At 38.6% G+C, this 23,795-nt stretch overlaps 2 protein-coding genes across 5 annotated transcripts in view; both read left to right on the top strand.

The window, feature by feature from the left end:
• Window positions 1-15,725, top strand: part of MTERF3 (mitochondrial transcription termination factor 3) — a 21,584-nt gene extending 5,859 nt beyond the window's left edge. For both annotated transcript variants that reach the window (XM_008056220.1, XM_008056221.2), the window contains exons 4-8: window positions 6,290-6,479; window positions 8,742-8,889; window positions 9,256-9,327; window positions 10,521-10,682; window positions 15,447-15,725. In XM_008056220.1, the coding sequence (XP_008054411.1) occupies window positions 6,290-6,479; window positions 8,742-8,889; window positions 9,256-9,327; window positions 10,521-10,682; window positions 15,447-15,641 (767 nt within the window). In that variant the 3' untranslated portion in view covers window positions 15,642-15,725. The remainder of the gene's footprint in view (window positions 1-6,289; window positions 6,480-8,741; window positions 8,890-9,255; window positions 9,328-10,520; window positions 10,683-15,446) is intronic.
• On the top strand, window positions 12,228-23,795 carry LOC103258555 (cytochrome b-c1 complex subunit 7). Of its 3 annotated transcripts, XM_021711429.1 has the most exons (6): window positions 12,228-12,238; window positions 13,716-13,721; window positions 20,015-20,018; window positions 21,976-22,047; window positions 22,775-22,941; window positions 23,589-23,795. In XM_021711429.1, the coding sequence occupies exons 1-6, from the start codon at window positions 12,230-12,232 to the stop codon at window positions 23,664-23,666; spliced, it is 336 nt and encodes a 111-aa protein (XP_021567104.1). In that variant the 5' UTR covers window positions 12,228-12,229; the 3' UTR covers window positions 23,667-23,795. The 3 variants fall into 3 exon arrangements, with proteins under 3 accessions (XP_021567104.1, XP_008054410.1, XP_021567105.1); XM_008056219.2 differs by lacking the exons at window positions 12,228-12,238; window positions 13,716-13,721; window positions 20,015-20,018 and adding an exon at window positions 19,750-19,850; XM_021711430.1 differs by lacking the exons at window positions 12,228-12,238; window positions 13,716-13,721; window positions 20,015-20,018 and adding an exon at window positions 19,816-19,846.

Below are 23,795 nucleotides of genomic sequence, written 5' to 3'. Positions count from 1 at the left end.
TGACTTTCCCAGATCGAGAGGAGTCAAATAGGTACGGTATTGAGAAGTCTGAGTTTTCCATCTTCAGTTATACCCAGTCTTCTTGTTTTCAGCCTGTACTCTAACTCCAACCAGTATTTGTAATTACAGAACTGATGAGATAGGACTCCAGTTTCTGAACCTTTTGAGTTTTTTGTGGCACTAATCAGCTTGCCTCTTGTCAAGTTCTCATTTGCAGACATTTCAGTTCTTTCTCTTCTCTGATAAAGCTGTTACCACCATTTACCTGTTTTCATTTATTTGGGGATAGAGAGTGATCTTGTTTCATCAAAGAAAAAGCGTATTTTTTTTTTCATTCCCCATATTTTTGGGAGGTGATTTTTAACAGGAGAAGAAAAAGAGAAAACCTTTGTTCTGTTAGAAACCTTTAGGTATCATTTTCGATTCTTGCTTTTTTCCCTCCTTGCATCTAATTTGGCACCTTAGCCTATGGATTCTACCCTCTCTATTTCTCTCAAATTCATCTGCTTCTCTCATTCTACTGTCATTACCTTCATTTGGGTCCTCATTTATCACTAGTTGACTGCAAAAGCCTGCTAACCTGATAGTCTTCTCATCAGCAGTATTGGTCCTGAGATCTCTAGTGTTAGAGCTCTTTATGAAATATAGTTCTATGTCAGTGACCTACTTAAAATTCTTCAAAACCTTCCCCTGACATCAAAGCTCTTCCTCGTTTGGCCCCTGCCTATGTTTTCAGCTTCATTGCTTCTGCTTCCTCCTCTTTGGTTTGACAACTGGAGAATTTGCCTCAAGTCCAAGTAACTTTAAAGTTTCTTCTTGACCCTGAAGATAGAGTGACATCCCTCAGGCTTTCACCTCACTTCCTGCTTACTTGGATTCTAGCACTAATGACACTCTATTATAATTGTTTACTCATCTCTCCCTGTGTCAGGTTACCCAAATTTTACCTAAATGTATAGGGAATGGCCTTTGTTCTTGAGAAGCTTCAAGTCTTCAGAAACATCTAAATACACATATATAAAAATCACTGAACTGCAAGGATGAAGGGTGTAAAGTGATAAGCTTTACATGAGAGATATAAATAAAGTGTTTTGTGAATCAACCTAAGTGTTAATCAGTGGATGAATGGATAAAGAAAAAAATTGTGGTATATGTGCTCACTGGTATACCCTTAAGCCTTAAAGATGAATATCTTATCATTTGCAACAACACGGATGAACTTGGAGGACATCATGCTAAGAGCAATAAGACAAGCACAGAAAAACAAATACTAAATGGTTTCACTTATATGTGAAAGCTAAATATATCAAACTCATAGAAGCAGAGAATAGAATGGTGGTTACTGGAAGCTGGGGAATGGGGAGTTGTTGGTCAGTGAATACAAAGTTTTATTTAGACAAAAGGAATAAGTTCTGGAAATTTGTGGTCCTTCATGATGTCTATAGTTAATAAGAATATACTGCATACTTGAGAATTGCTAAGAGAGTAGATTTTAAATGTTTCTATCACAAAAATAGTGAATATATGAGATAAGGAATTAGCTTGATTTTATCATTCAACAGTGTACATATATGAGAACATCATATTGTAGCCCATAAATATATACAATTTTTTATAAAAGTGGTCTGTGCATTCAAAGACAAGAGAAAGATAACATCTACAACAAACAGGAAAGCCAGTCACCTTTTCTTTCAGAACAGCTTTCCCCGCCTTATGGCAGATGCTATAGTCCCTGTCTTTAAATAATTTGCAGTATACTTAGAGCTTTGGAAAATGTTTCAGCCATTCCTTCACCTGTGTGTTGATACCTGGTTAACATGTCTTAGAAGTAACTTTAATGACAGTAACTTAGAAGAACCATGATTGCTCTGTCAGTCAGTGTTTTTGAGTACCTAAGCCCTGGTTCTTCTCTGCTTCTCAGATCTGTTTTCTGCCTGTTCTGTATCCCAGGAGACCAACACTATGCACTGGGACTCCTATGGTAGCTGGCTTCTTGGCAGCTTCAGCCAATGGGAGACACCTGCAGGATAGGCAGAAGAAGAGCCAGGTGGGGATATTTCCCCCTTGTTCCCTCCTGTCTTTGGTCCTGTAACTACCTGGCTCTGTGACAACAGCTCCTCCTGAGCCTCCTTCTTTAATAACTTCTATCTCCCTCTGGGCTCTGGTAACATCTTGCCTCCTGGTTTCCTTAGTGCTAGGAGTGCTCTTGTTTGTTCCCTTAATGTTACTTCATACCACTGTACAGAGTCCCTTCATTAAAGTTCTTTTCATTTGTACTTTCCAGGTCAATCAGCCTGCCAGACCCTAATTAATACACTAAATATGCATAACCATACTGACTACAACGGTAATATTTGTAGTTAAAGAGCTGATGAGATAAAGCTCAATTCCACCAGTTATCTAGAAGTTAGAATCATATTTTATTGATTTGTTATATCCCTACTCCACAGAGGGGCCTGGTCCTTAGTAGGCGTTCAGTGACTGTTTTTCCAAGTTAATGAAATAAAATGAGCCTAAGTGATTTGAACTGAGAGCAGTGTGCACTCCTGATGAGATTCTGCTCTCCTATTGCTGTTAAAAGGCAGCTTTTCAGGATTTCTGTTCTAGCACGGTCAGGGTGTGACAGCTCATGCTGAGCAAGGGCTTCAACTCATGTAAGCTGTAATATTTCGTTACATTTGAAGCCTGAACCCTTTATGTTATTCTTAAAGCATCCCCTCCCCCATTTACCACAGATTTTTGAAATTGGTTTCCATCTTATTTGTTTGTCTACCCAATAATTTGACTTATTTTTCTATACATTTAATTTTTAAAATAAAAAGAATTACATCTAGTTGATAAAAGGGCAGATTTTATAAGAGAAGGACCTTTTCTCCATCCCCAGTTCCATTTCCCAAAGGTAACCACAACTACCAATTTGTCGAATAGCTTTCCAGACCTTTTCTTTATATAGGTTTATACTTTTCTGTAGTTAAACTTAATACTTTAAAAATTCTCTGTTTTATCTAGTAGAGTTCATATATGTTCAGATTCTTTATCTAGAATTAATTTTGTATAAGATATGAAAGGAATTAAAAATTTTTTTTTCAAAAGTATGGTTAGTGTTCCCATTATATTTTATTTATCTTTTTTTAATTTTTTTAAGTTGGAGTTTCATCCTTGTTGCCCAGGCTGGAATGCAGTGGCATGCTCATGGCCACCACACCCTTGACCTACTGGGCTTAGGCTATCCTTCTGCCTCAGCCTTCCAAGTAGCTGGAACTACCGACGCACACCACCATGCCTGGCTAGTTTTTGTGATTTATTGTAGAGACAAGGTCTCACCAGGTTGCCCAGGCTGTTCTCAAACCCCTGGGCTCAGGCAGTCCTCTCACCTCTGCCTCCCAAAGTGCTGGGATTAGAGCTGAGCCACCGTGCCCAGCCTTCCATTATATTTTAATGAACAGTCTATCTTTTCCATATTGATTTGAAATGCCCATTATTATTTTATAGTAACTTTTTTTCATTCATTCTGGGTCTGTTTCTTTCTGGTCTTCATTCTGTGTGTGTGTGTGTGTATATTTGCTATTCATGACCATCTTATAGCAATATCTGTTTAATATCAAGAAATTTGAGCCAGGCTCGGTGGCTCAGCTTGTAATCCCACGCCTGTGGGAGGCTGAGGTGAGTGGATTGCCTGACGCAGGTTCGAGACCTGCCTGGGCAACTTAGTGAGACCTCATCTCTACAATAAATCAAAAATTAGCCGGGCATGGTAGCGCACGCCTGTAGTTCCAGCTACTTGGAAGGCTGAGGTGGAAGGATCGCCGGAGCCCAGCAGATCAAGGCTGCGGTGGCCGGGAGCGGCCACTGTGCTCCAGTCTGGGTGACAGAGTGAGACTCCAACTCAAAAAAAAAAAGAAGAAATTTGGATTTAGAATTCTATTTGGATCTAATAGTATTTGGAGTTATAATGAATACAATAATTTATTTTTCTGATAGTGACTATCATTAAGAATGTTTTTATTTCAATTCTTGAATATTTAAGACTGTAAAGTTACCTGTGGAGTTTGAGAGTTCTTTTTAATCTGAAGAAATGTGTTTTTTTATTTATTTATTTTTAATTGGGGTCTCATTCTACTGCCCAGACTAGAGTGCGGTGGCCCTATCACAACTCACCTTATCCTTGATCTCCTAGGCTCAAGTGAGCTTCCTGAGCAGCTGAGACTATAAGTGTGCACCACCATGCCTAGAAAATTTTTAAATTTTTTTTGTAAAGTCGCAGTCTTGCTATGGAGCCTAGACTGTTTCGAACTTCTGGGCTCAAGGGATTCCTCCTGTTTCCACTTCCAAAATGCTGGGATTACAGGCATGAGCCACCATACCCAGCCTGAAGAAATATTTTTAAGAATAAAATTTGAGTCTAAACTTAAAGTTTTACATTCTCATCAAATCTTTATTCTAAAGATAGGAAATAGGCTCTTTTTCATGTTTATTTTAATCAGATTAAAAGAAAATGTGGGAGAATAAAATGCCCAGTTTTTGAGAATTTTGAATTATAGGTTACTCTTGATTCCCTGACTAATGCTGAAATCAAATTATTTTTGTAACCAAAGAATGCTTTTACATAACAATTTGATTTTTCTTTTTCCTTTTCACTCTCTCTCTCTTCTGTTCCTTGTCTCGTTTACTTAGATTACCTAAGATTGTAAGGAAACATGAAGGTTAAAGGCTGTGAACTTTCTGCTTTGCTGTGTTCTTAAAGAGCTGTGTGTTCATTTGTTCTCACTGGAGATTATAGTGATGAGCAAGACATGGGATTTTTTTTATTCCCCCTATGGAGAGGATCATAAGCATATTTTTTAAATGATGCATATAAGTAAGAAAATGATTTTTTAAAAAGCTCCTAAGAAAATGGCATGGTACTCATAGTGTTTGTTACCATACAGAATAACCAAGAGCAGTTACTATGGCGATCATTAGGTATTCACAAGCATTCTCAATATTCAAGAAACCATAGACAAAAGTGGCAGGGTATTGGGGCAGGAGGTGGAAGGCCAGTCTGGGAGGGAAAAGGAAAAAAAAGAAACTATAGACAAAGGTGATGACCCTATGTCAATATGACTTGGTAAATTTGTTTTGGGGGAAAATTTGACACCAGATGCTCTATTTTCTTTTTGTTTTGTTGTTGTTGTTGTTGTTGTTTTTTTGCATTGGAGTCCACTCTGTCGCCCAGACTAGAGTGCAGTGGCCGCTGCCGGCCACCACAGCCTCGACCTGCTGGGCTCTGGCGATCCTTCCGCCTCAGCCTTCCAAGTAGCTGGAACTACAGGCGCCCGCTACCATGCCCGGCTAAGTTTTTTGATTTATTGTAGAGATGAAGTCTCGCCAAGTTGCCCAGGCAGGTCTCGAACCCGCGGGCTCAGGCATTCCACTCACCTCAGCCTCCCAAAGGCGCGAGATTACAGGCTGAGCCACCGAGCCCAGCTTCTATTTTCCTTTTTACTTGACTTTGAAATAAATACTGTATTTCCATTTTAATTTGTTTTTATTTTTGCAACCAATTTAGTTAAAAAATATTTAGAAGTTTCTATTGATCTATCTTGGTTCTCCTTTGGATAGGTATTGATCTCCATCATGATTTTTTAAAAAATATTTTAATTTTAAAATTGTAGGGTACAATTCAGGGTTAGGTATACAAATATTCATTGTGCAGGTACCCTTGCTGATGATGTGTGTCCCCCCCTTCCCCAGGCAGATTCCCACTACTGCCAATCCCACCTCCCTGTCCCCCCCACACTCCCACGGTTTCCTGCTACTGTCAATCCTTTTCTTATAGTGTTAGGATAGTTGTTCAAGGTCCACTTATGAGTGAGAACATGTGATACCCAGTTCTTTGTTTCTGTGAAAGATCACTTAGTATTATAGACCTCTGATTCCATCCAGGTTGCTGCAAAGTTCATGATTTTATTCTTCTTTATGGCTGCATAATATTCCCTTGTGTATACGTACCACATTTTTTTAATCCAGTCCTCTTTTGATGGGCAGTACAGTTGGTTCCATGTTCTTGCTATTGTGAACAATGCTGCAATAAACATATGTGTGCAGGTATCTTTTTTTATAGAGTGATTTGAGTTCTTCTGGGTATATTCCCAGTTAGGGGGATTGTGGGGTCATATGGGAGGTTGATTTTTAGAACTTTTAGGAATAGCCACACTGTTCCATATCATAATTTCTTATGCTTATATGTATGAAGTGTAATGGCTGAGTTGAGACATTATCTTCAAACAGTCTTTATAATTTATTATAGGAGTGGATTTATCCAAGATAGAAAAACATCCAGATGCAGCCAACCTCCTTCTGAGACTGGATTTTGAAAAAGACATTAAGCAAATACTCCTGTTTCTTAAAGATTTGGGTATAGAGGATAACCAACTGGGAACATTCCTGACTAAAAATCATGCTGTTTTCTCTGAAGACCTTGAAAATCTTAAGATCAGGTAGGGCTATTATAGTAATTCTTATATAACCCAAGAAATGGTTATGGAGGAATATATGTGTAAGTTATTATTTAAGTGTATGCTGCACAAAGTTCTATTGAGATAATAGGCATTGATTTTTGTTGTTGTTATAGACATTCTTTGATTTAAATTAAGTATTTAAAACAATTATTTTATTCAGCCACCCACTATTATTTTTATGTTTTCATATGTTGAGTCAGTACTTAGCTTTTTCTCTTCAGAAACTGGAATAAGACTTTTTTTCTAAAAAACCCATTAAGAAATAGCTATATTATCTGAGAGGATACCTAAAGTTGTGAAAGCCTGGTCCTTTGTGGCTTTTTTCCTGGCCAATTTTAATGGTAGATATTTAACATTCCCTTGGCAAATTATTGTATAACTTGTTTAATTATTTCTATAAGTTGGCTATTTTGGTTGTTTCTTATTCTCTCCTTTTAATAGCACTTTTATAAACATCTTTGTACTTCATTCAACATTCAAAGAATTATTGAATCTGTGGTAATGGATAGAGTGAGATATTGATCTATGCGATAAGAATCCTGCTAGGCATTGGGCATACTACAGGGAACAAAGCAAAATCTCTGTCCTTAGGTTACATTTTGAATTCTCATCACCCAAACCAATCTATGGTCCCAGATTCCCTGAGTGGGAGCATTGTCCACCCTACCGCCCAAGTCAGAAATAGTAGTATTAACTTTGGGTTCTAGCCAGACACAGTGGCTCAAGCCTGTAATCCCAGCACTTTGGAAGGTGGAGACAAGAGGATTGCCTGAGCCCATGGGTTCAAGACCAGCCTGGGCAACTTGGCAAAACCTCATCTCTCCAATAATAAAAAAATTAGCTGGGCATGGTGGTGCGCACCTGGAGTTCCAACTACTTGTAAGGCTGAAGTGGAAGAATTGCCTGAGTCCAGCAGGTAGAGGCTGCAGGGTCCGTAAGCATGCCACTGCACTGTAGCCGGGGCAACAGAGTGAGACTCCGATGTTTAAAAAAAAAAAAAAAGAAAAACAAATTTAAAAAAACTGGGTTCTCTTCTTTTACTATCGACATCTACCACCAAGGCCTATCAATCCTGCCTGTTCTTCACTCTCATTTCCAAAAATCTTTGCTTTGGATACTTTGCTTCAGGTCCCTGTCATTTCATACCAGGAGCAGCAGTCTCCCAATTGATCTGCCTCTAATCTTGACCTCTCAGACTGTTCTCCACACTGACGTTGATCCTAACTGCACTTCAGGGAGCTTTGCGGTTCCTTGAACCATCCTAGTATAATGTCTTTTATCTGATTTAGAAAAAAAAATCAAAAAATGACATTCCTTTCATTGAAGAATTTGAACCCTTATGGGTGCAGGGTACTGGGCTAGATACACACTGTCCCTTTATGTGGCTGGTAGTCTGGTGTAATGAAGACAGCATGTCACAGTACAGGGGAGGGATGATTCCAGGAAACTTACCTGACATATCCAGGTCTGCTCCTCCTGGTTGTCAGGAACACCACTTTCCTCCCCAGTTAAAAACCACATTTCCTTTGTTGTTCAAGATTTATTCCAAAAAAGTATGACTATCAGGAGGTGGATATCATTTCAGAGGCTGCATCCTTATTGTTAATATCCCCATTGTACACAGGAGGCACAGAGAGGTTAAATAATTTGCCCAAGATTCTCTTTTAATATGTTATTAGATTTTAAAAAATTATTATTGTTATTTTGTAGTCAAACTTTCTATATTTTTTTATCGTATATATTTTAGTTTTCAGAAACTTAGCAGAAAAATGTCTCGATTATTATTGAAAGACTAGTAAAAATTTTTCATGAAAATACATACTCAGTAAACATGCTAACAAAAAGTTTCTATTGGGTACAACCACGCTTAAGGGTCTTTCTTTTTACATAAATTACTTATTTTTTTATTTGCATTTTTAAAAATCTTAGTCAAGAACAAAAAAAAATCTTAAACAGAAGCTATTTCATTTTGTCCTACCAAGTTAATAAACTAAATCAGGTTAATTAAAAAGGGAACCTGTTAGTGGATTTCAGAATTATTTTCTGTTTTCAAGTATAACTGGAAACCATTCTAAAATTGGGCGAATGCTTTTGTTTTAACCATATTTAGGTCATTATTACAGAATGCTTTTATTGATCTTTGATGTGGGAACCTTTTAAAAAATAGTTATTACTTTGGAAAACAGCATGACATTAGCAAACGCTTATCACACATATGTATATTTTTGTTTGTTTCTCTAGGGTGGCTTATTTGCAGTCAAAAAATTTCAGTAAAGCAGATGTTGCACAGATGGTCAGAAAAGCGCCATTTTTGCTGAATTTTTCAGTGGAAAGACTGGATAACAGATTGGGATTTTTTCAGAAAGAACTTGAACTTAGTGTGAAGAAGGTAAAGAAAAGGGGAAAATTTGTACATTTCCACGTCAAGTACTGTAGTAGCTGTTAAATCTTGTGTTTTTAAACAGATGCCTGGCCCATATGAATCCTATACATTCCTGGTATTTTCTGTATAAAAATGAATTACCCTATATTAAACATAAAGCTCCAGCACTTTAAACATAAAGCTCCATCAAGTTGGTTCCTGAGGTTTTTTTTCCTCAAACAGTACTAGATTTATTTTCTTCTAGGGTTCCTATCATTTTTCTGATTGGGTCATATTTTAAGTTTGAACTTTGTATTCTTAATAATGCCTGAGTTTTCCAAAGTGGTTAAGTATGCATATATAGTAATAATAAACTTTTGTTTATAACTATAGACTAGAGATCTGGTAATTCGTCTCCCAAGGCTACTAACTGGAAGTCTGGAGCCTGTGAAAGAAAATATGAAGGTAGGATAACTAAGCTTTTCAGAAATCACTTTCAGCTTCTTTCTCTAAGTGTTTAAGCCCTCTGGAGAGACTAGATTTTGCTATTGTCATCTTAAAGAAAACTAGACTTTAAAAGAAGTTATTTCTAAAAAGAGAAATAGGAAATTAAATATAACAGATATCTATAAGCAGTTTGTATCAGTTAATGATATTTTTACATATCGACCAGGTATTACATGAGTAAATCACCTTGCAGACATTGTTACCCAAATCCTGAAGTAATCGATTAGGTCTATTGGTGGTACCTGCGAACTGCTTCTGTTGCCCAGCATGGAAATGGAAGGGATTCTATGTCTAGCAGAGTTTTGGAGGCTGGATCCAGAAGACTTCTGTGAAGAGAGTAGCTGCCAGCATGTTGCTCTCCGTAGTACCTGTGCCAGTTGCCAGTTGCCAGTTTTAGTTCTATCACAGCATATGCCAGATACTCTTTACTGTCCTTCCAAGAGAATAGTATGAAGCCAAAGACAGCTGCCTCATTAGTATACAAAGCTGTAGTAGTATTTGAAATGATTATGTAAGGCCTATTCTCTGAGGTGCTACAGTGTTTTCTATTAGCCACTGAAGATATTTTTATTGAGCACCTGCAAGAGAGCTGTGCTGGGAAGGTGGTCTCTGCTCTGGAAGAACTTACAATCTAGTTGGGGATAAAATCCTGAGTGATACGAACAGTGGCTTAGTGGGGCAGCATAGGGTGCTCAGAAAGCATATAGAGGACTGACCCCCATCTGGGTGCTTAGTTTTATCATCTCTGGATCTTGACATACAGTTTTTCAGACAACATGTATGTTGGTGTGCTTGGGAGCAGAAGCTCAAGAAGCACTTTGAAAATCTTTCTGCAGGTCTCTTTGGTGTCGGGACACACAGTTGCCCTGAGCAGTCTTCCCAGGTCCACCTTTATGCTGGTCTCATGATTATATTTGCTCTTGTGGTCTTGGTGATGATCACCATGCTGTGAGTAGCTCACTCTCAGGAGAGGGGTTTGAAATTCCAGTGACCCCAGAAGCAGGAAGCAATAATGGCTGGAGGGCATGGGTGTAGCTGTCTAAAGATTTTAAAATGTTATTTTAAATTTTAAAAGAACCAATGTGGCCTTAGCATAGTACAAATAGAACGTTTTGTAATGTATGATTCACAGCAAATTTACTTTCTTTTAGGTTTATCGTCTTGAACTTGGCTTTAAACATAATGAAATTCAACATATGGTCACCAGAATCCCAAAGATGTTAACTGCAAATAAAAGGAAACTGACGGAGATGTTTGATTACGTGCATAATGTAATGAGCATCCCCCACCACATCATCGTCAAGTTCCCACAGGTAATGCAGCTCACAGCTCTCTGTGAGTGCTACCGTTGCCCTCTGGAGTTGCTCTTTAGCTGAATGGTGCTATTCCCTTGTCCTAAATTTACACTTCCAGGGTACATGTGTACATCTCCTAAGGAGAAATCAGTGATTAATTGGTTTCCCTATAGCTTCTTCCTTCTCTTAGTTCTGCCTATTGGAATCAGACAGAACAAATTTAATGCAGTTTCTCTTTTGTTTTTCTCCATTTAAATTTGAAATAGATTGCTTCCCTTAAAAGTTCTTTCAAAGCTACTTGTACTTTTTCTTCTGTTTATCTAAATCTTTGAATCAACAAGCCACATTGTAATGATCTCCTAACAAAGTATAAAACAGTTCCAGCTTGCCATCATGCCAAAGCCATAATTATATTTCCTAAGTTAATCACGCTTTCATATTCTTTTACTAATGAGCCACATTAACTGCTGTTCACAAGAATGTTAACGCTTGGAAAACAAAAACCTTGTCTAATTTATACACTGCTGAATCCCCAGTGCCTAGAGCTACACCTGGCACTTAGTAGGCATGCAATAAGTATTTAGTAAATGAATGAATGATTGGATTTTATCAAAGTAATCCCTCTTTCCTCTTTGCCATATGAATAGCCACTCAGTATTTTTGGATAAATGACAGATTGCATTTCATTAGTGTGATCCTTCTATTCCATTTGCTAGGTGTAATGATATAAAAATGAGCAAAAGAATTATGACCATAATTCACCTCTCAGAACTAGACTGCATATTAATCCAGTTCCTTCATATATAGCAATGTTTATTTATCTACCATACTTCACTAGGAACGGGCCCTTACTATAGTATTTTCCTGTTTCACCAAAAGCAAATATATTCACTGAAAAAGTGCTTAGAAGCCTTTGTGAATGTGGCTTATGGAGTAATTGTGAACTAGTCTTCAACTAAAAAGCAATGATTATTTGTTTTTCCCTGGGTTGGATAATTCATTGACAGTAACTCGGTCTGATCTTGTTGCCTCCTGGCCCTAGTGGCCCAGTCATCCTTCCAGTATATAACTGAGCATCCACCCTGTGCTAGACACTGTGTGGGCACCAAGGATGCAAAAATCAGACATGGTCTCTATTCTTGTGGAACTTGTCATCCAGTGTGGAAGACAGGTTTTGTAGTTGTAATTGCTTTACAAAATGGTAAAGAGTCATAACCAGAGGTCCTCCACATTGACTAATTTAATTTAGACAGAGTAGAGAAATTATACAAATAATAGCAGCAAGTGAGTGCTTACTGTGTGCCAGCTCTGTCTTTACTCCTTTACTTGTATTAACTTACTGAATTCTCACAAACAACATATGAGGTAGGTACTATTATTATCCCTGTTTTACAGATGAAGAATGTAAGCATAAAGAGATTAAGTAACTCCCAGGTTACCCAGTACCAAAGATGGGAAAGGGCAAAGCTAAGATTAGAACTCCAACACTCAAGTTTGAAAGCCTATGCTCTTTATAGAATATGCCACCATTCTTAAGAAGTAACATTTGACTCATCTGTGGAATAATGGCTGGTGTTTAAAAGATGGAAAGTGATTGGACATGGTGGCTCACACCTGTAATACCAGCACTTTGGGAGGCCAAGGTGGGAGGATTGCTTGAGGCCAAGAGTTCAAGATTTTATCTCTACAAAAAAATTTAAAAATGAGCCAGGTGTGGTGATGCTCCCCTGTAGTTCCAGCTACTCGGGATGCTGAAGCAGAAGATCACCTGAGACTTAGGCTTGCCATGATTGTGCCACTGCACTCTAGCCTAGGCAACTGAGTAAGACCCTGACTCAAAGAAAAAAAAATAAAAGATGGAGAGGAACTTTCCAAGCAGAGGAAACTATAAGCCAACCAGATGGCATCAAAATCACTTATTTAAAAACACAGATTTTAGAAACCCCAGACCCTAACTTCTGGGAAGCTCATTTGTAGAACTGTGGCTTCCAAATTGGAATTCTCAGACTCCTGGGGGTCTGGGTAGTATTACTGAAAAACAAAACAGGAAAATAAAAAGTTTGTTAATGGAAAAATACCTTAACTAGGCAGTAAGACTGTGAAGGAACTGCTATAGATTTTAAATGTTTGACTTGTTTTAAAAACCAGTGGTGTAAAACTAATTTCTTCATGGAGGTAACAGTCTTGGTTGGCGCATATATCTTATGATTAATTAAGGATGGGGAAAGCAGTATAACCTAATTACTATGGTTAATTTAGTCCTTTCAAAAAAAAGAGACCATGCAAAGTAACAGATGACAAAAGCAGTTTTAGAGTAACAAGAGGAAATCACTAGTCTAAGAAGAGAGTTTCTACTCAGGATCCCCCTAAAACCTTGCCTCTCCCCTTCTGCTCTGAGCTTCTATGAAGGCAGACCTGGATTCCCGTAGTATATGAGGATCCCCTTACTATAAGAGGGGATCACTAATTCTCAGGCTAGGGGTTGTTGGAAAAAAATTCCTGAGAATTTAGTGCATTATTAAAATGAAGAGGAAAAACACTTCAATCTAAACTGTAGCTCTTGGACTTGAAGAAGCACACAACTCTCTAATAAAGTAACCATTAGCTATTGGAGACGTAAATGTAATAGCTGACCATAAGCTATATTAAATGCTTCAGAGTGTTATATTTAGAAAATTAATAGGTAGCTTCAGAGTTTTTGTGGTTTTGTCTTTATGTTGCATGATAGTTTTTAAAGCCAAGAATCACTGCATAGGAGTCACACTCTACAAAAATACATTTGAAGCTTCTTACATTTTCATTAGCAGTAATAATGTGGCAATGAGAATTTAGTTACCAAAATGAAGACAGAATAATATGGAATTTGTTTTTTGCAGAGATAAAAAAGGGACATGTTTTGTTCCAAAAGCAAGCCAACCCTATGAGTTTGCACCTTATACTTTTTTGGTCACTATTCCCAAATTACTTTTGTTTTCAACAGTTGTGTTTCATTGTTTTCATGTGTCCTTTCTGAGTGATCTGTTATTATTTTGATTCCACTTGAATGTAGAGAAACAGGTCTAGTGATTATAGTCCATGTGTCATGCCCAGTGTTCACAATATATCTGTAATATGGCCCAGAGGAAAGCTCGAACCATAGTACTGAATAGAGTTCATCTGGGCCTTGGCAGGGAGCCTCACAGGCCTTTCTTCAGGGCTCAAGCTTGAATCTGGACAGATCCCTTTCTCCCTTATTTCTGCAGCTGACTGTAGGGGACTTAGCCTGCTTTTGACTCCTTTTTAAAGTTGCTGCCAATCTGTTCTTTAGGAGTTTACTTTGAGGCAAGTATGATATACTTTCCCTAGTTGCTCCTCTAAGAGGTCAGATTCATTTAATCGGCTTATGAAATCTTATAAAATTTTTTATAGCATAGATCCAACATTGGTTCTCAAACTTGGTAGATATCAGACTCATCTAGAGCAGCGGTCCCCAACTTTTTGGCACCAGGGACCAGTTTCATGGAAGACAATTTTTCCTTGGATGGTGGGTAGGGGGACGGTTTGGGGAGGATTCAAGCACATACCATTTATTGTGCACTTGATTCCTATTATTATTACATTGTAATATATAATGAAATAATTATACCAACTTACCATAAAAAAAAGAAGAAAGACAGAAGTTGTAAATAAAATAATGGATGAGCCCTGCAATGACTAAAATAAGTGTCAGATTCTGACTTAAAGCCTGCCACCAGATGCAGCTGTGCAACTGATTTATTATGGTCTCTCTGCAGTCAAATCTCACTGCTAATGTTAATCTGTATTTGGAGCTGCTCCCCAGCGCTAATACCTACTGCCTCAACTCCACCTCAGATCTTCAGGCATTATATTCTCATAAGGAGCCACAACCTAAATCGCTCACATGCACAGTTCACAATTGGATTCATGCTTCTATGAGAATCTGATGCTGCTTCTGATCTGACAGAAGAGACGGAGCTCAGATGGTAATGTGAGCCATAGGGAGTGGAGGTAAATACAGATGAAGCTTTGCTCACTTACCCACCGCTCACCTCCTGCTGTGTGGCCCAGTTCCTAACAGGGTCCAGGCCCAGGGGTTGGGGGCTCCTGATCTAGAGGACCTGTTAAAACAGATTCCTGGGCCCTCCTCTCAAAGTTGCTGATAAGTAGTTTTGGAGTGAGGCCTGAGGATTTGCTTGTCTAACACATTCTGTCTCTAGAGTAGTCAGTGATCTTTGCCTACAGTGTAGCTTTAATTATGTTTTTCCTGTTATATATGTTGGTTTTGAGTCCTTTTTAATCATAATTTCTTAACAGAAGCTATAGGTTTAAATCTTGTGGCATTTATCATACTTACTGAGCATGTGGTCAGTACTTTATATTTGTTAATCTATTACAGTTTTGAGCCCAGTAAATTATTAAATATTTCATCCTTCTAGTTGGGTATGGTAGTTCACACCTGCAATCCCAGCACTTTGAGAGACTGAGGTGGGAGGATATCTTGAGTTCAAGAGTTCCAGGACAACCTGGACAATATCACAAGACCTCATCTCTACACAAATCGAAAATTAGCCAGTGTGGTGGCGCATGCTTGTGGAATCAGCAGTTCAGGAGACTGACACAGGAGGATCACTTGTACCCAAGAGACCAAGGCTGTGATGAGCTGTGAGTGGGCCACTGCAATCTAGCCTGAGTGACACAGTGAGACTCTGACTCAAAATGAAATAAAAAAGTATTTCATCCTTCAGTGTACAATGTTTTAAAAAATTTTTTTTTCTTTTCTAGGTATTTAATACAAGGTTGTTTAAAGTCAAAGAAAGGCATTTATTTCTTACCTACTTAGGAAGAGCACAGTATGATCCAGCAAAACCTAACTACATCTCTTTGGACAAATTAGTATCTATTCCTGATGAAATATTTTGTGAAGAGATTGCCAAAGCCTCAGTACAGGACTTTGAAAAATTCTTAAAAACTCTTTAGTTTTTGATGAATGCTGAAATGTAATATTGTAAAGAAAGTGTGTGTATATCTATGTGAATAAATGAGTATATGTTTAAATTTAAATAAATGCCTTAGGTCTCAATTGGTAGTGGAAATAATTTGGTATCATGAATTTGGGTACATATGCTCTGTTACATCTTTCCTGCAAGTTCCTGGTGATTTTATTCTTTTTATTTTTTTTTTTTTTGAGTTGGAATCTCACTCTGTTGCCCAGGCTGGACTGCAGTGGCATGCTCACAGCCACCACAGCCTCGACCTGCTGGGCTCAGGTGATCCTTCCACCTCAGCCTTCCAAGGCTGGAACTACAGGCACATGCTACCACACCCGACTAATTTTTTAATTTATTGTTAGAGACAAAGTCTCGCCAAGTTGCCCAGGCTGGTCTCAAACCTCTGGGCTTAGGCAGTTCTCTCATCTTGGCCTCCCAAAGTGCTGGGATTACAGGCTTGAACCACGGCACCTGGCCTGCAATTTAGTTATTGTGTGACCATTTCCTTCCTTCTTAAGAGAGAACTAAAAATATAGCAAGCTTGGAGAAAGGGAAAGGGTTGGTTTATTTTAAGCTAGTGCTTTGTCATTCTTGCAAAGACGAGAACAGTGGAGGATTTTCCTGTTCATTCTATTCATAGGCCTTTTAAAGTGGTGTCATAACAGAATGGTTTTATTTCCCTTGAAATGTTATGAGTTTCTGGAACAAACTTCATTATTCATCTAGTATTCAGATAATGCTACAAAACTTTTCATTTTGGATTATCTATGGTGTTATCTTTCTGAGCATAGATATTCAAAATTGCTCACAGTTGACTACTAAGGATCAGGAAAAGGAAAGGAAAGTTTGAAGGTAAGTGGAGGCAATGAAATTTAGTAAAAGGCTTAACAAGCCTTTGACTTCCTACCAATAAGCAAAGATTTATTTTCCATTTACCACACGTTATCCTATGCAAATGATTTAATATTCAAATCTTTGCTTTCTTATTTGTAAAATGAGGCATCATAACTTCAGTTATCTGTTTTAGGATCACCAGGTTGGGTAGACTTAACTGGTGGCCTCCACGAACCATGTTTGGTATTTGCACTCTTATGTAGCCCCCTCTCATATTGACTTGGAACCAATGTGATTTAGTCCATGGGACATTGTCAAGTAGAGGCTTGATAAGCACTTGCACATCAGGGCTTGTCCTCTTGGAACTTTATGCCACTATGTAGAGAGGTAGATTGCTCTGTTGAAGAAACTAGGTGGAGGGAAAGGTCTGGCCAAACCTCAGCTATTTCAGCCATGCCAAGTGAGCACCAGATGAGTGAAGAAGCTGTCTTGGATATTCCAGCCTCAGCAGACACTACATTGAGCAGAATTACCCAGCTGAGTTCAGAATTGGTAGAAATAATTAGTGTTGTAAGTCATTGACTTTGTAAGCCATAGTCTCTTTTGCACCATGGTTTTGTGGTGTACTGTAGGCCCTTTAAAAAGCCTCATGAAAAACTAAATTTGTAATTGGTTAGGACTAAGTATAGTGGTATTCCTGTTACATATTTTCTTCATTCAGTAAATGGACATTTGAGTTCCTAGAATACAGTGGCATAGATATTTGTTCTCATGGACTATTCCAATGGATGAGATCAATAAACAAGGAACAAGAAAGAAGGTATGACTGGGAGGCAAAACATGGGAACCACCTTGCTTGGTTTCTTTATGGCTCAGAACCTCGTTTTGTCTTTAAGAACACCCTACTCAGATCAGTCAGAATAGGCAGTTGTGCCACTATGATGAACAATCCTAAAACCTCAAATGACTTAAAACAAGTTTTTATCTCTTTAAAAAAATACATATCTCTTTAGGTTCACAAAGGCTCTGCTCCACATCATCTTTAGTAATACAGGATGATATGTCCTGTACGTCTCCACCATTTCTGGAGTGAAGGAGAAATGTGGAGAATTGCTCTTTAAAAGTTCTCAAACTTTTCTTGGCCAAAGCGTACCCAAACTTTAAGGGAGCAGAGAACAGCAATTCCTAACCCTGTGCTGGGAGAGAAGAAAACCGAAAATAATTTTTGAATAAATGCTAATGACTACAGCAAACATTCAGGCTCTCTAGCTTAATTCCTGTAGAAGATGGAATTCGTGGTGGTCCTGAGTTTCTGATCCCTTGACATAAGGTCTTCCTTCTCTTGCTACCTTCTTCACCTTAAAACCAGCAAGTTGAAACTTATAAGAAGGAAAAGAGAAAAGTGTATTGAATACCTACTCTGCAGGGCAATGTGCCAATGTACAAATGTATTGCATCTCTTCACATCTTTCATACTTCAGTTTCGCTAGTGTAGGCTGGAAGAAGCCATTCATGCTTTTAGCGCAGCATACAGGACTGAATTACTAGAAGAAATTGTGAAAGCACAGAGACAGAAGGAAAAAAAGCAATAAAATTTTAGAACTAGAATATGACTAAGACCATTAAGTCTAACGTTTTGAATTTACAATGAAACAGAGTTCTATACTGTCCCTGCTCTGAGCTTAAAGCTGACCAAAAATAAGCAAACAAAACCATTGTTATCTTCTAATGGGAGAAGTTCACTGTTAACTATCAGTCATGTTAGCTCCCCCAAGTGTTCTCAGTTCCTGGTTGTTTATACCTAAGATATCACATGTTGAATCTGAAACTTAAAAGTGAGCAAATCTATATACTTCTCTTTTATCTTAAAATTGTATGCAAATTCTGCAATACATCTTAGATTTAATTTTTTGAAAATATTTTCTGACCTAACCTACTAAAGTGGCTAGATGTAGATCCTCAGCTGGAGAAACTGAAGACCAGAGGTTTGGTGTCTTTCCTGGATTAGTAGCATAGCATATGGCTCTGGTGTGGTAGCACGAACTTGTAGTTCTGGCTACTTGGAAGGCTGAGGGGGAAGGATAGCTGGAGCCCAGCAGGTGGATGCTGGGGTGGCCGGGAGCGTGCCACTGCACTCCAGTCTGGGCAACAGAGTGAGACTCCAACTCAGAAAAAACAAAACTAATAAAGTAGCATAGCATATGGGCTAAAACTAAGGAGCCCAGAATTTGTATCAGGATTGTCAGATTCTGGAAAAAGAAGAATCTGGATTTTTATTAGCCATGTGCCCTTGGACAAGGAGCCTCAGCTTTTTCCTCTCTACAATGGGGATAATTGCAGTATTTTAAGATTTAGAATTAAATGAGTGTGTAAGAGGTCACCTCTCCAACCCCCTTTGCTCTTGCTTGGGCTCTGGTTGTATCTAGAAAACAAGACAGATTAACAAGAGAACAGCATGCAAATTTTACTAGCTTTACACATTCATGCGGAGCTTCACAAGAAAGTAACTACAGTAAGAAGTGGCCAAAGCAGATGCTTTTATACTATTTGAACACAGAACGATACATTTGAGATGAAATGACAGGACAAAGGGGCTCTGGCCATGGGCAGTAACTCTCTAGTAGAGTCAACTGGATGTGTGTGTGTTTGTGTGTGGCGGGAAGCGGGGGGGGGGGGGGCGTAAAACTAGTAAAAGGGTGACTTCGAAAAGCATATTTATCCAGGTCCACTACAGCCCCCAACTTCCAGTCTTTGGTGATAAAGGCGATTTTCTGGCCCCGGTAAGGTATAGATGCTCCCCCTCCCTCCCCCCCCCCAGGAAACTTCGTGGCCTGCGGAATGCAGAAGAGACAGATCAGCTAGCCCTTTGTGAACCTACAATTTCTTCAGTGTTTTAACTCGGAATAACCAATACACCAATTCGGCATATTTGGTGATGACAAGTTCTTGAATCCTTCAATAGAAAAATAAGACTGGGTCCATATAATGTTTAGCCTACTGTTACCTTACTGGTACAAACAGCTCAATTAACACCGCCCACAATCTCATAACTAGTAATAGAACCCGGCTTTAAGCCTGGTTCTGCTAATTCCTTGTCTAGTGTTGTGTTCCCTTCACGTCACACAGACTCTATCTCAAAACCACGCGCGCAAGAAGCCCGACCGACTCCATCAGCCTCACCCCGGCGGGGAGGGGTGCACCGCAGGTGTCCTTCGTCGGCCGCCAGAGCTGCGCCTGCGCGGTCGTCCTCCCTAGTCTCGCGATGCGTTGCAAGGCGCATGCGCACTGGGCCGTGCGCGGCTTCTAGGACTTACCCAGAAGGCAACGCTTCGCTTTCGGGTCAAAATGGCGGGCAGGCCGGCTGGTAAGTTAGTCGGGGGTGCGGGCATCGCCGCACCCCACCTTTTGTTTTCGTAGCACTTTTCACTTTTTCTCTCTCCTAAGTGGATGGGTTTGCTACTTAAAGGAAGGTGGCAGCTCCAGTCCAACAGAAAGGACGTGTTTCCCGCACCCCTTTGCCGTCCCCAGGCCGGTCTTGCCCGGAGGGTTGGGATGTGACCTGATGTCTTTGAAGGTGCTCGCGGTGGCGCTGACAGCTCTGGAGTTCCAGCTGCGCTTTCTCGTCAGCCCTGCCCCTCGGTGTGTCATTGAAATGTTCAAGGGCACAAAGAGATAATTAGTGCATGATTTTCAACCAGAATGAGTTCGGTGTTAGCTATGACCCAAGCACTGTCTTGCGCATTGGCTCAATAAATTCTGCCATTACGACGAGGGAGATAATAGATTCCCTTTTACTCTGATAAGAGTCAACGTGACCGGAGGAAATAGAATTGGAAATTTCATTCTACCCTTCGCGCTTCTCACACTGGAAATTAGAGCAAGGGTTACGGCGAAGCTTCAGGTTAACCTTGGATTAGCCGGAAAGTCAACTTGATCAGTAGGTTGACAGAAATTTGTATTTATTGTAGACACTAGAACAAACGCATTTACTATGGACTAGAATGCAGAAATTACTGGGATATTTAAAACAATGATCATCAGTTAGAGTTTTCCCTATTTTTTTCTAACCTCACCTCTGCCCTCTGGCGCTGTGTATTGGAGTGGCTTTTAAAAAATATTGGTCCCCTTCTCCCTGCCTCCAGCAATTGTGAAGCTGTTAGGCGACGTCAGGTTGCCAGAAAACATCCTTTAACCTAATTGCCATTGACCTTTTGGTGGGCGAGGGAGATGTTTAAGAATTATTTCATTAACTTGGCAGATATTGAAGGAGGCTTATCAGATTCAAGGCACTCTGCTTCTATGCTGTGTTTGGGAGCCATATGGACCAGATCTCAGCTCTTACAAGCTAGCTTTGCCCTTGGTGGGGATCACTTCTGTAAGCCTACTTCCCCTTCTGCAATAACAGGCAGGTAGTAAATAAACCCAGCTAATGTTGGTAAAGCAAATAAGACACAATAAATGTTCCATTAATAATTATTGTCCTAGTTACTGGCAGACATTTTTATAAATAATTTGTCTTCCATGAGTATGTTTGTAGATTGTTGACTCTTTGATACTTGTTTTTTTAGTGGCAATTTTATGCATGACTCTTAATTTCCAAGGATATGTACCAAAGCTGTGTAATTTGTAATGTACTAATGGTGAGCCATGAGAGTTGGAGTGAAAGGAGTGCAGGCTTTTCTTCCTTGGAAGGGGATTGGCTCTAGACAATTTAAAAGAAAATGTCGACTTGTTGTATCTCCCCTTCTGTACCCTCTCTCTTCTATAAACACAAGACACTATCATGTTACTGGGTTATCCCATCAAGCTAAGTCTTGTTCCCCAAAGAGTTTAAACTTTACTGTTTCTCCTCATTCATTTTCAAGTATCCATTTCCTTGGTGGAAAATTACCTGCTTTAGAGGAGTGGTTCATGTTACTCTTTAGGTGATTAATTAATAGTATAAACATTCTCCCAGAAATACATATCTTAAAGAAGGTGGCCAAGTGACCTAACTGTAATACAGAATAAAATTTAGAGGATGAGGGTCTAAATGAAGGATCTATCCTGAAGTCTCACCCTCTTTTCATACAACTTCAGCTCCTTTGAAGAAAAAAGTTTAGTTATTTCCTGTGATCTATATCTGAAATGACATGATAGAAATGTTCCAAGTTCCTTGTCCATCACTCACTTCAAATCTGATGGCAACGGGGACATGAAGGCACAGGGTATTGAGAGGCTAGAATGGCAGTAATTGTACTCATGGATCCCTTGTACAATGAGGTATTTGAGTTTACCCTATCCTCCCATAACTTGCTGCCTAATTTTTTTCCAGTGGTCACTTTTGTTCATAAATAAGCAATCTTTATAAACAACATATAGATTATAAGCTTTATAAAAGGAAATTTTTTTCCTATATTTGCAACCAGTACTATTTCTGGTTGCTTGCCTATCACTGTGTTCATAAAATATAAGTGAATTGTAGCAGCTAACAGTATGACAATTATCAGTTGCAGCGTCAAGCCGGTGGCTGGAAGGAATTCGAAAATGGTATTACAATGCTGCAGGATTCAATAAACTGGGTAAGTGTTTGTGCTTTCTTTCCTTTCTCTAAGAGTAGTGCTTTTGCAAGTGTTATTATGGTTCCCAAAAAAAAGCTTCACTTGTTCCTGTGTACACCAGAAGATTTTAAAACTGGATCACATTTTATTGTTATGTTAAATCAAATCTATTTTCTTTTTTCAGTTCTTTTTTTTTTTTTTGAGAGAGGTGAAATCCTCTAAAGTGTTTGAGGCAGAAAGTAGAGATTTCTCAAAGATTAAAATTGTCTCATATCTTTGCAATCATATGCTTCTTACACTTTTTTAGAACTTTATAATTTGCTGTGAACTTCACCTTTTGCTGTTGAAGCTTGTTGCGAGTGTAATTAAATGTCGCTGGTTCCTTAGTGCACCATTGTTTTAAGATTGTTTAAACATTAGTCTCAGATTTAAAGCCAAACATGTGGTTAATGATGTAAGTTTAAAAACAAAGTAAACATTTAAAATATATTTTAAATTGATTTAGATAAAATGTGAATTTTGTGGCAGTGGATTTTAAGAGGCTCATATATTGTTTCCACAGTACAGTTCAAGAAATAACCCATTATATGTATAAAATGCACAGGTTATCTATTGTACCTGGTAATTTGAACTCCTGATATTTCACTTAAAGTCTTAAGTTATAAGTCATAGAGAGATTTTATTTATTAAGGGAAAAAACCTGGTTTTTGAGAGGCATGTTTAATCTAACTTTTATTATCAATCATAGGGTTAATGCGGGATGATACAATATACGAGGATGAAGATGTAAAAGAAGCCATAAGAAGGCTTCCTGAGAACCTTTATAATGACAGGATGTTTCGCATTAAGAGAGCACTGGATCTGACCATGAGGCATCAGATCTTGCCTAAAGAGCAGTGGACCAAATATGAAGAGGTAGAACAACTTTTCTATATCTGACAGTGTTGGTCATTAAGATTGAGTATAAGAAACCAGAGTAACATGTTCATTTGTATAGTGCCTTAGAGTTTGCAAAGTTGTGCCAAACAAATGTTCTTTAGCAGCCTGGGAAGTTAGTAGAGTAAGTGTTGTCAACATTTTAGAGAAAAACACATTGAGACTTAGAGGAGAAGTGACTCGTCAGAATCCCTAGGCAAACCTCTAATATGTAGAGCTAGGGCTAGAATCCAGGTCTTCTGCCTCCCAGGCCACTGATGTTTTCTCTCTGTCCTCTGCATCTGATGAGATGAGATGAGCCCTGTGAGAAGCCCTCTGAATCCCAGGAAGGACTTCTGTGAAACTCCTGAACTTTCACTGAAACTAGGCAAAAACCTATGTAGACGCTCATTTCTTTTTCTTCCCCAACAGATTTCCCTCTCATAACCTATCAAGGCACCTTATAACAGTATCATTATGGGTTTTTATATTTTAAAAAGCAAATAGTTATTGGGTTGAAAATATGTTTTCTTAAATTGAAATTTAATATAATTAATTTTGATGATTTTTGTTGTTGATTAAGACCTTCTGAGTGTTTGGAATGTATCTGTGTGATAGTAACATGTAATATTTTACTAATTCTTTAGGATAAATTCTACCTTGAACCATATCTGAAAGAGGTTATTCGAGAAAGAAAAGAAAGAGAAGAATGGGCAAAGAAGTAATTGTGTAGTTGAAATCTGTGGATGCAGCTATCCTCAAAGTATTTTTATGAAGATGGTTAAACCTAAAACATACAATTTAAGAATTATTTGATTGCAGATGTATTACTTTAAATAAATGTCTATTGAAAT

This window comes from Carlito syrichta, unplaced genomic scaffold, assembly GCF_000164805.1.
Source record: "Carlito syrichta isolate Samal-C Ts95f unplaced genomic scaffold, Tarsius_syrichta-2.0.1 Scaffold302287, whole genome shotgun sequence".
NCBI lineage: Eukaryota > Metazoa > Chordata > Mammalia > Primates > Tarsiidae > Carlito > Carlito syrichta.
The sequence above is the reverse complement of the archived record's forward strand: the minus strand, read 5'-3'. Positions and strand labels throughout refer to the sequence as shown.

Bases quoted from the DNA above. Each gene is read 5' to 3' on its own strand.
- LOC103258555 (XM_021711429.1), top strand. The intron at 22,048-22,774 runs GTAAGTGTTTGT...TATCAATCATAG, and splicing joins TGCAGGATTCAATAAACTGG to GGTTAATGCGGGATGATACA. The intron at 22,942-23,588 runs GTAGAACAACTT...CTAATTCTTTAG, and splicing joins AGTGGACCAAATATGAAGAG to GATAAATTCTACCTTGAACC.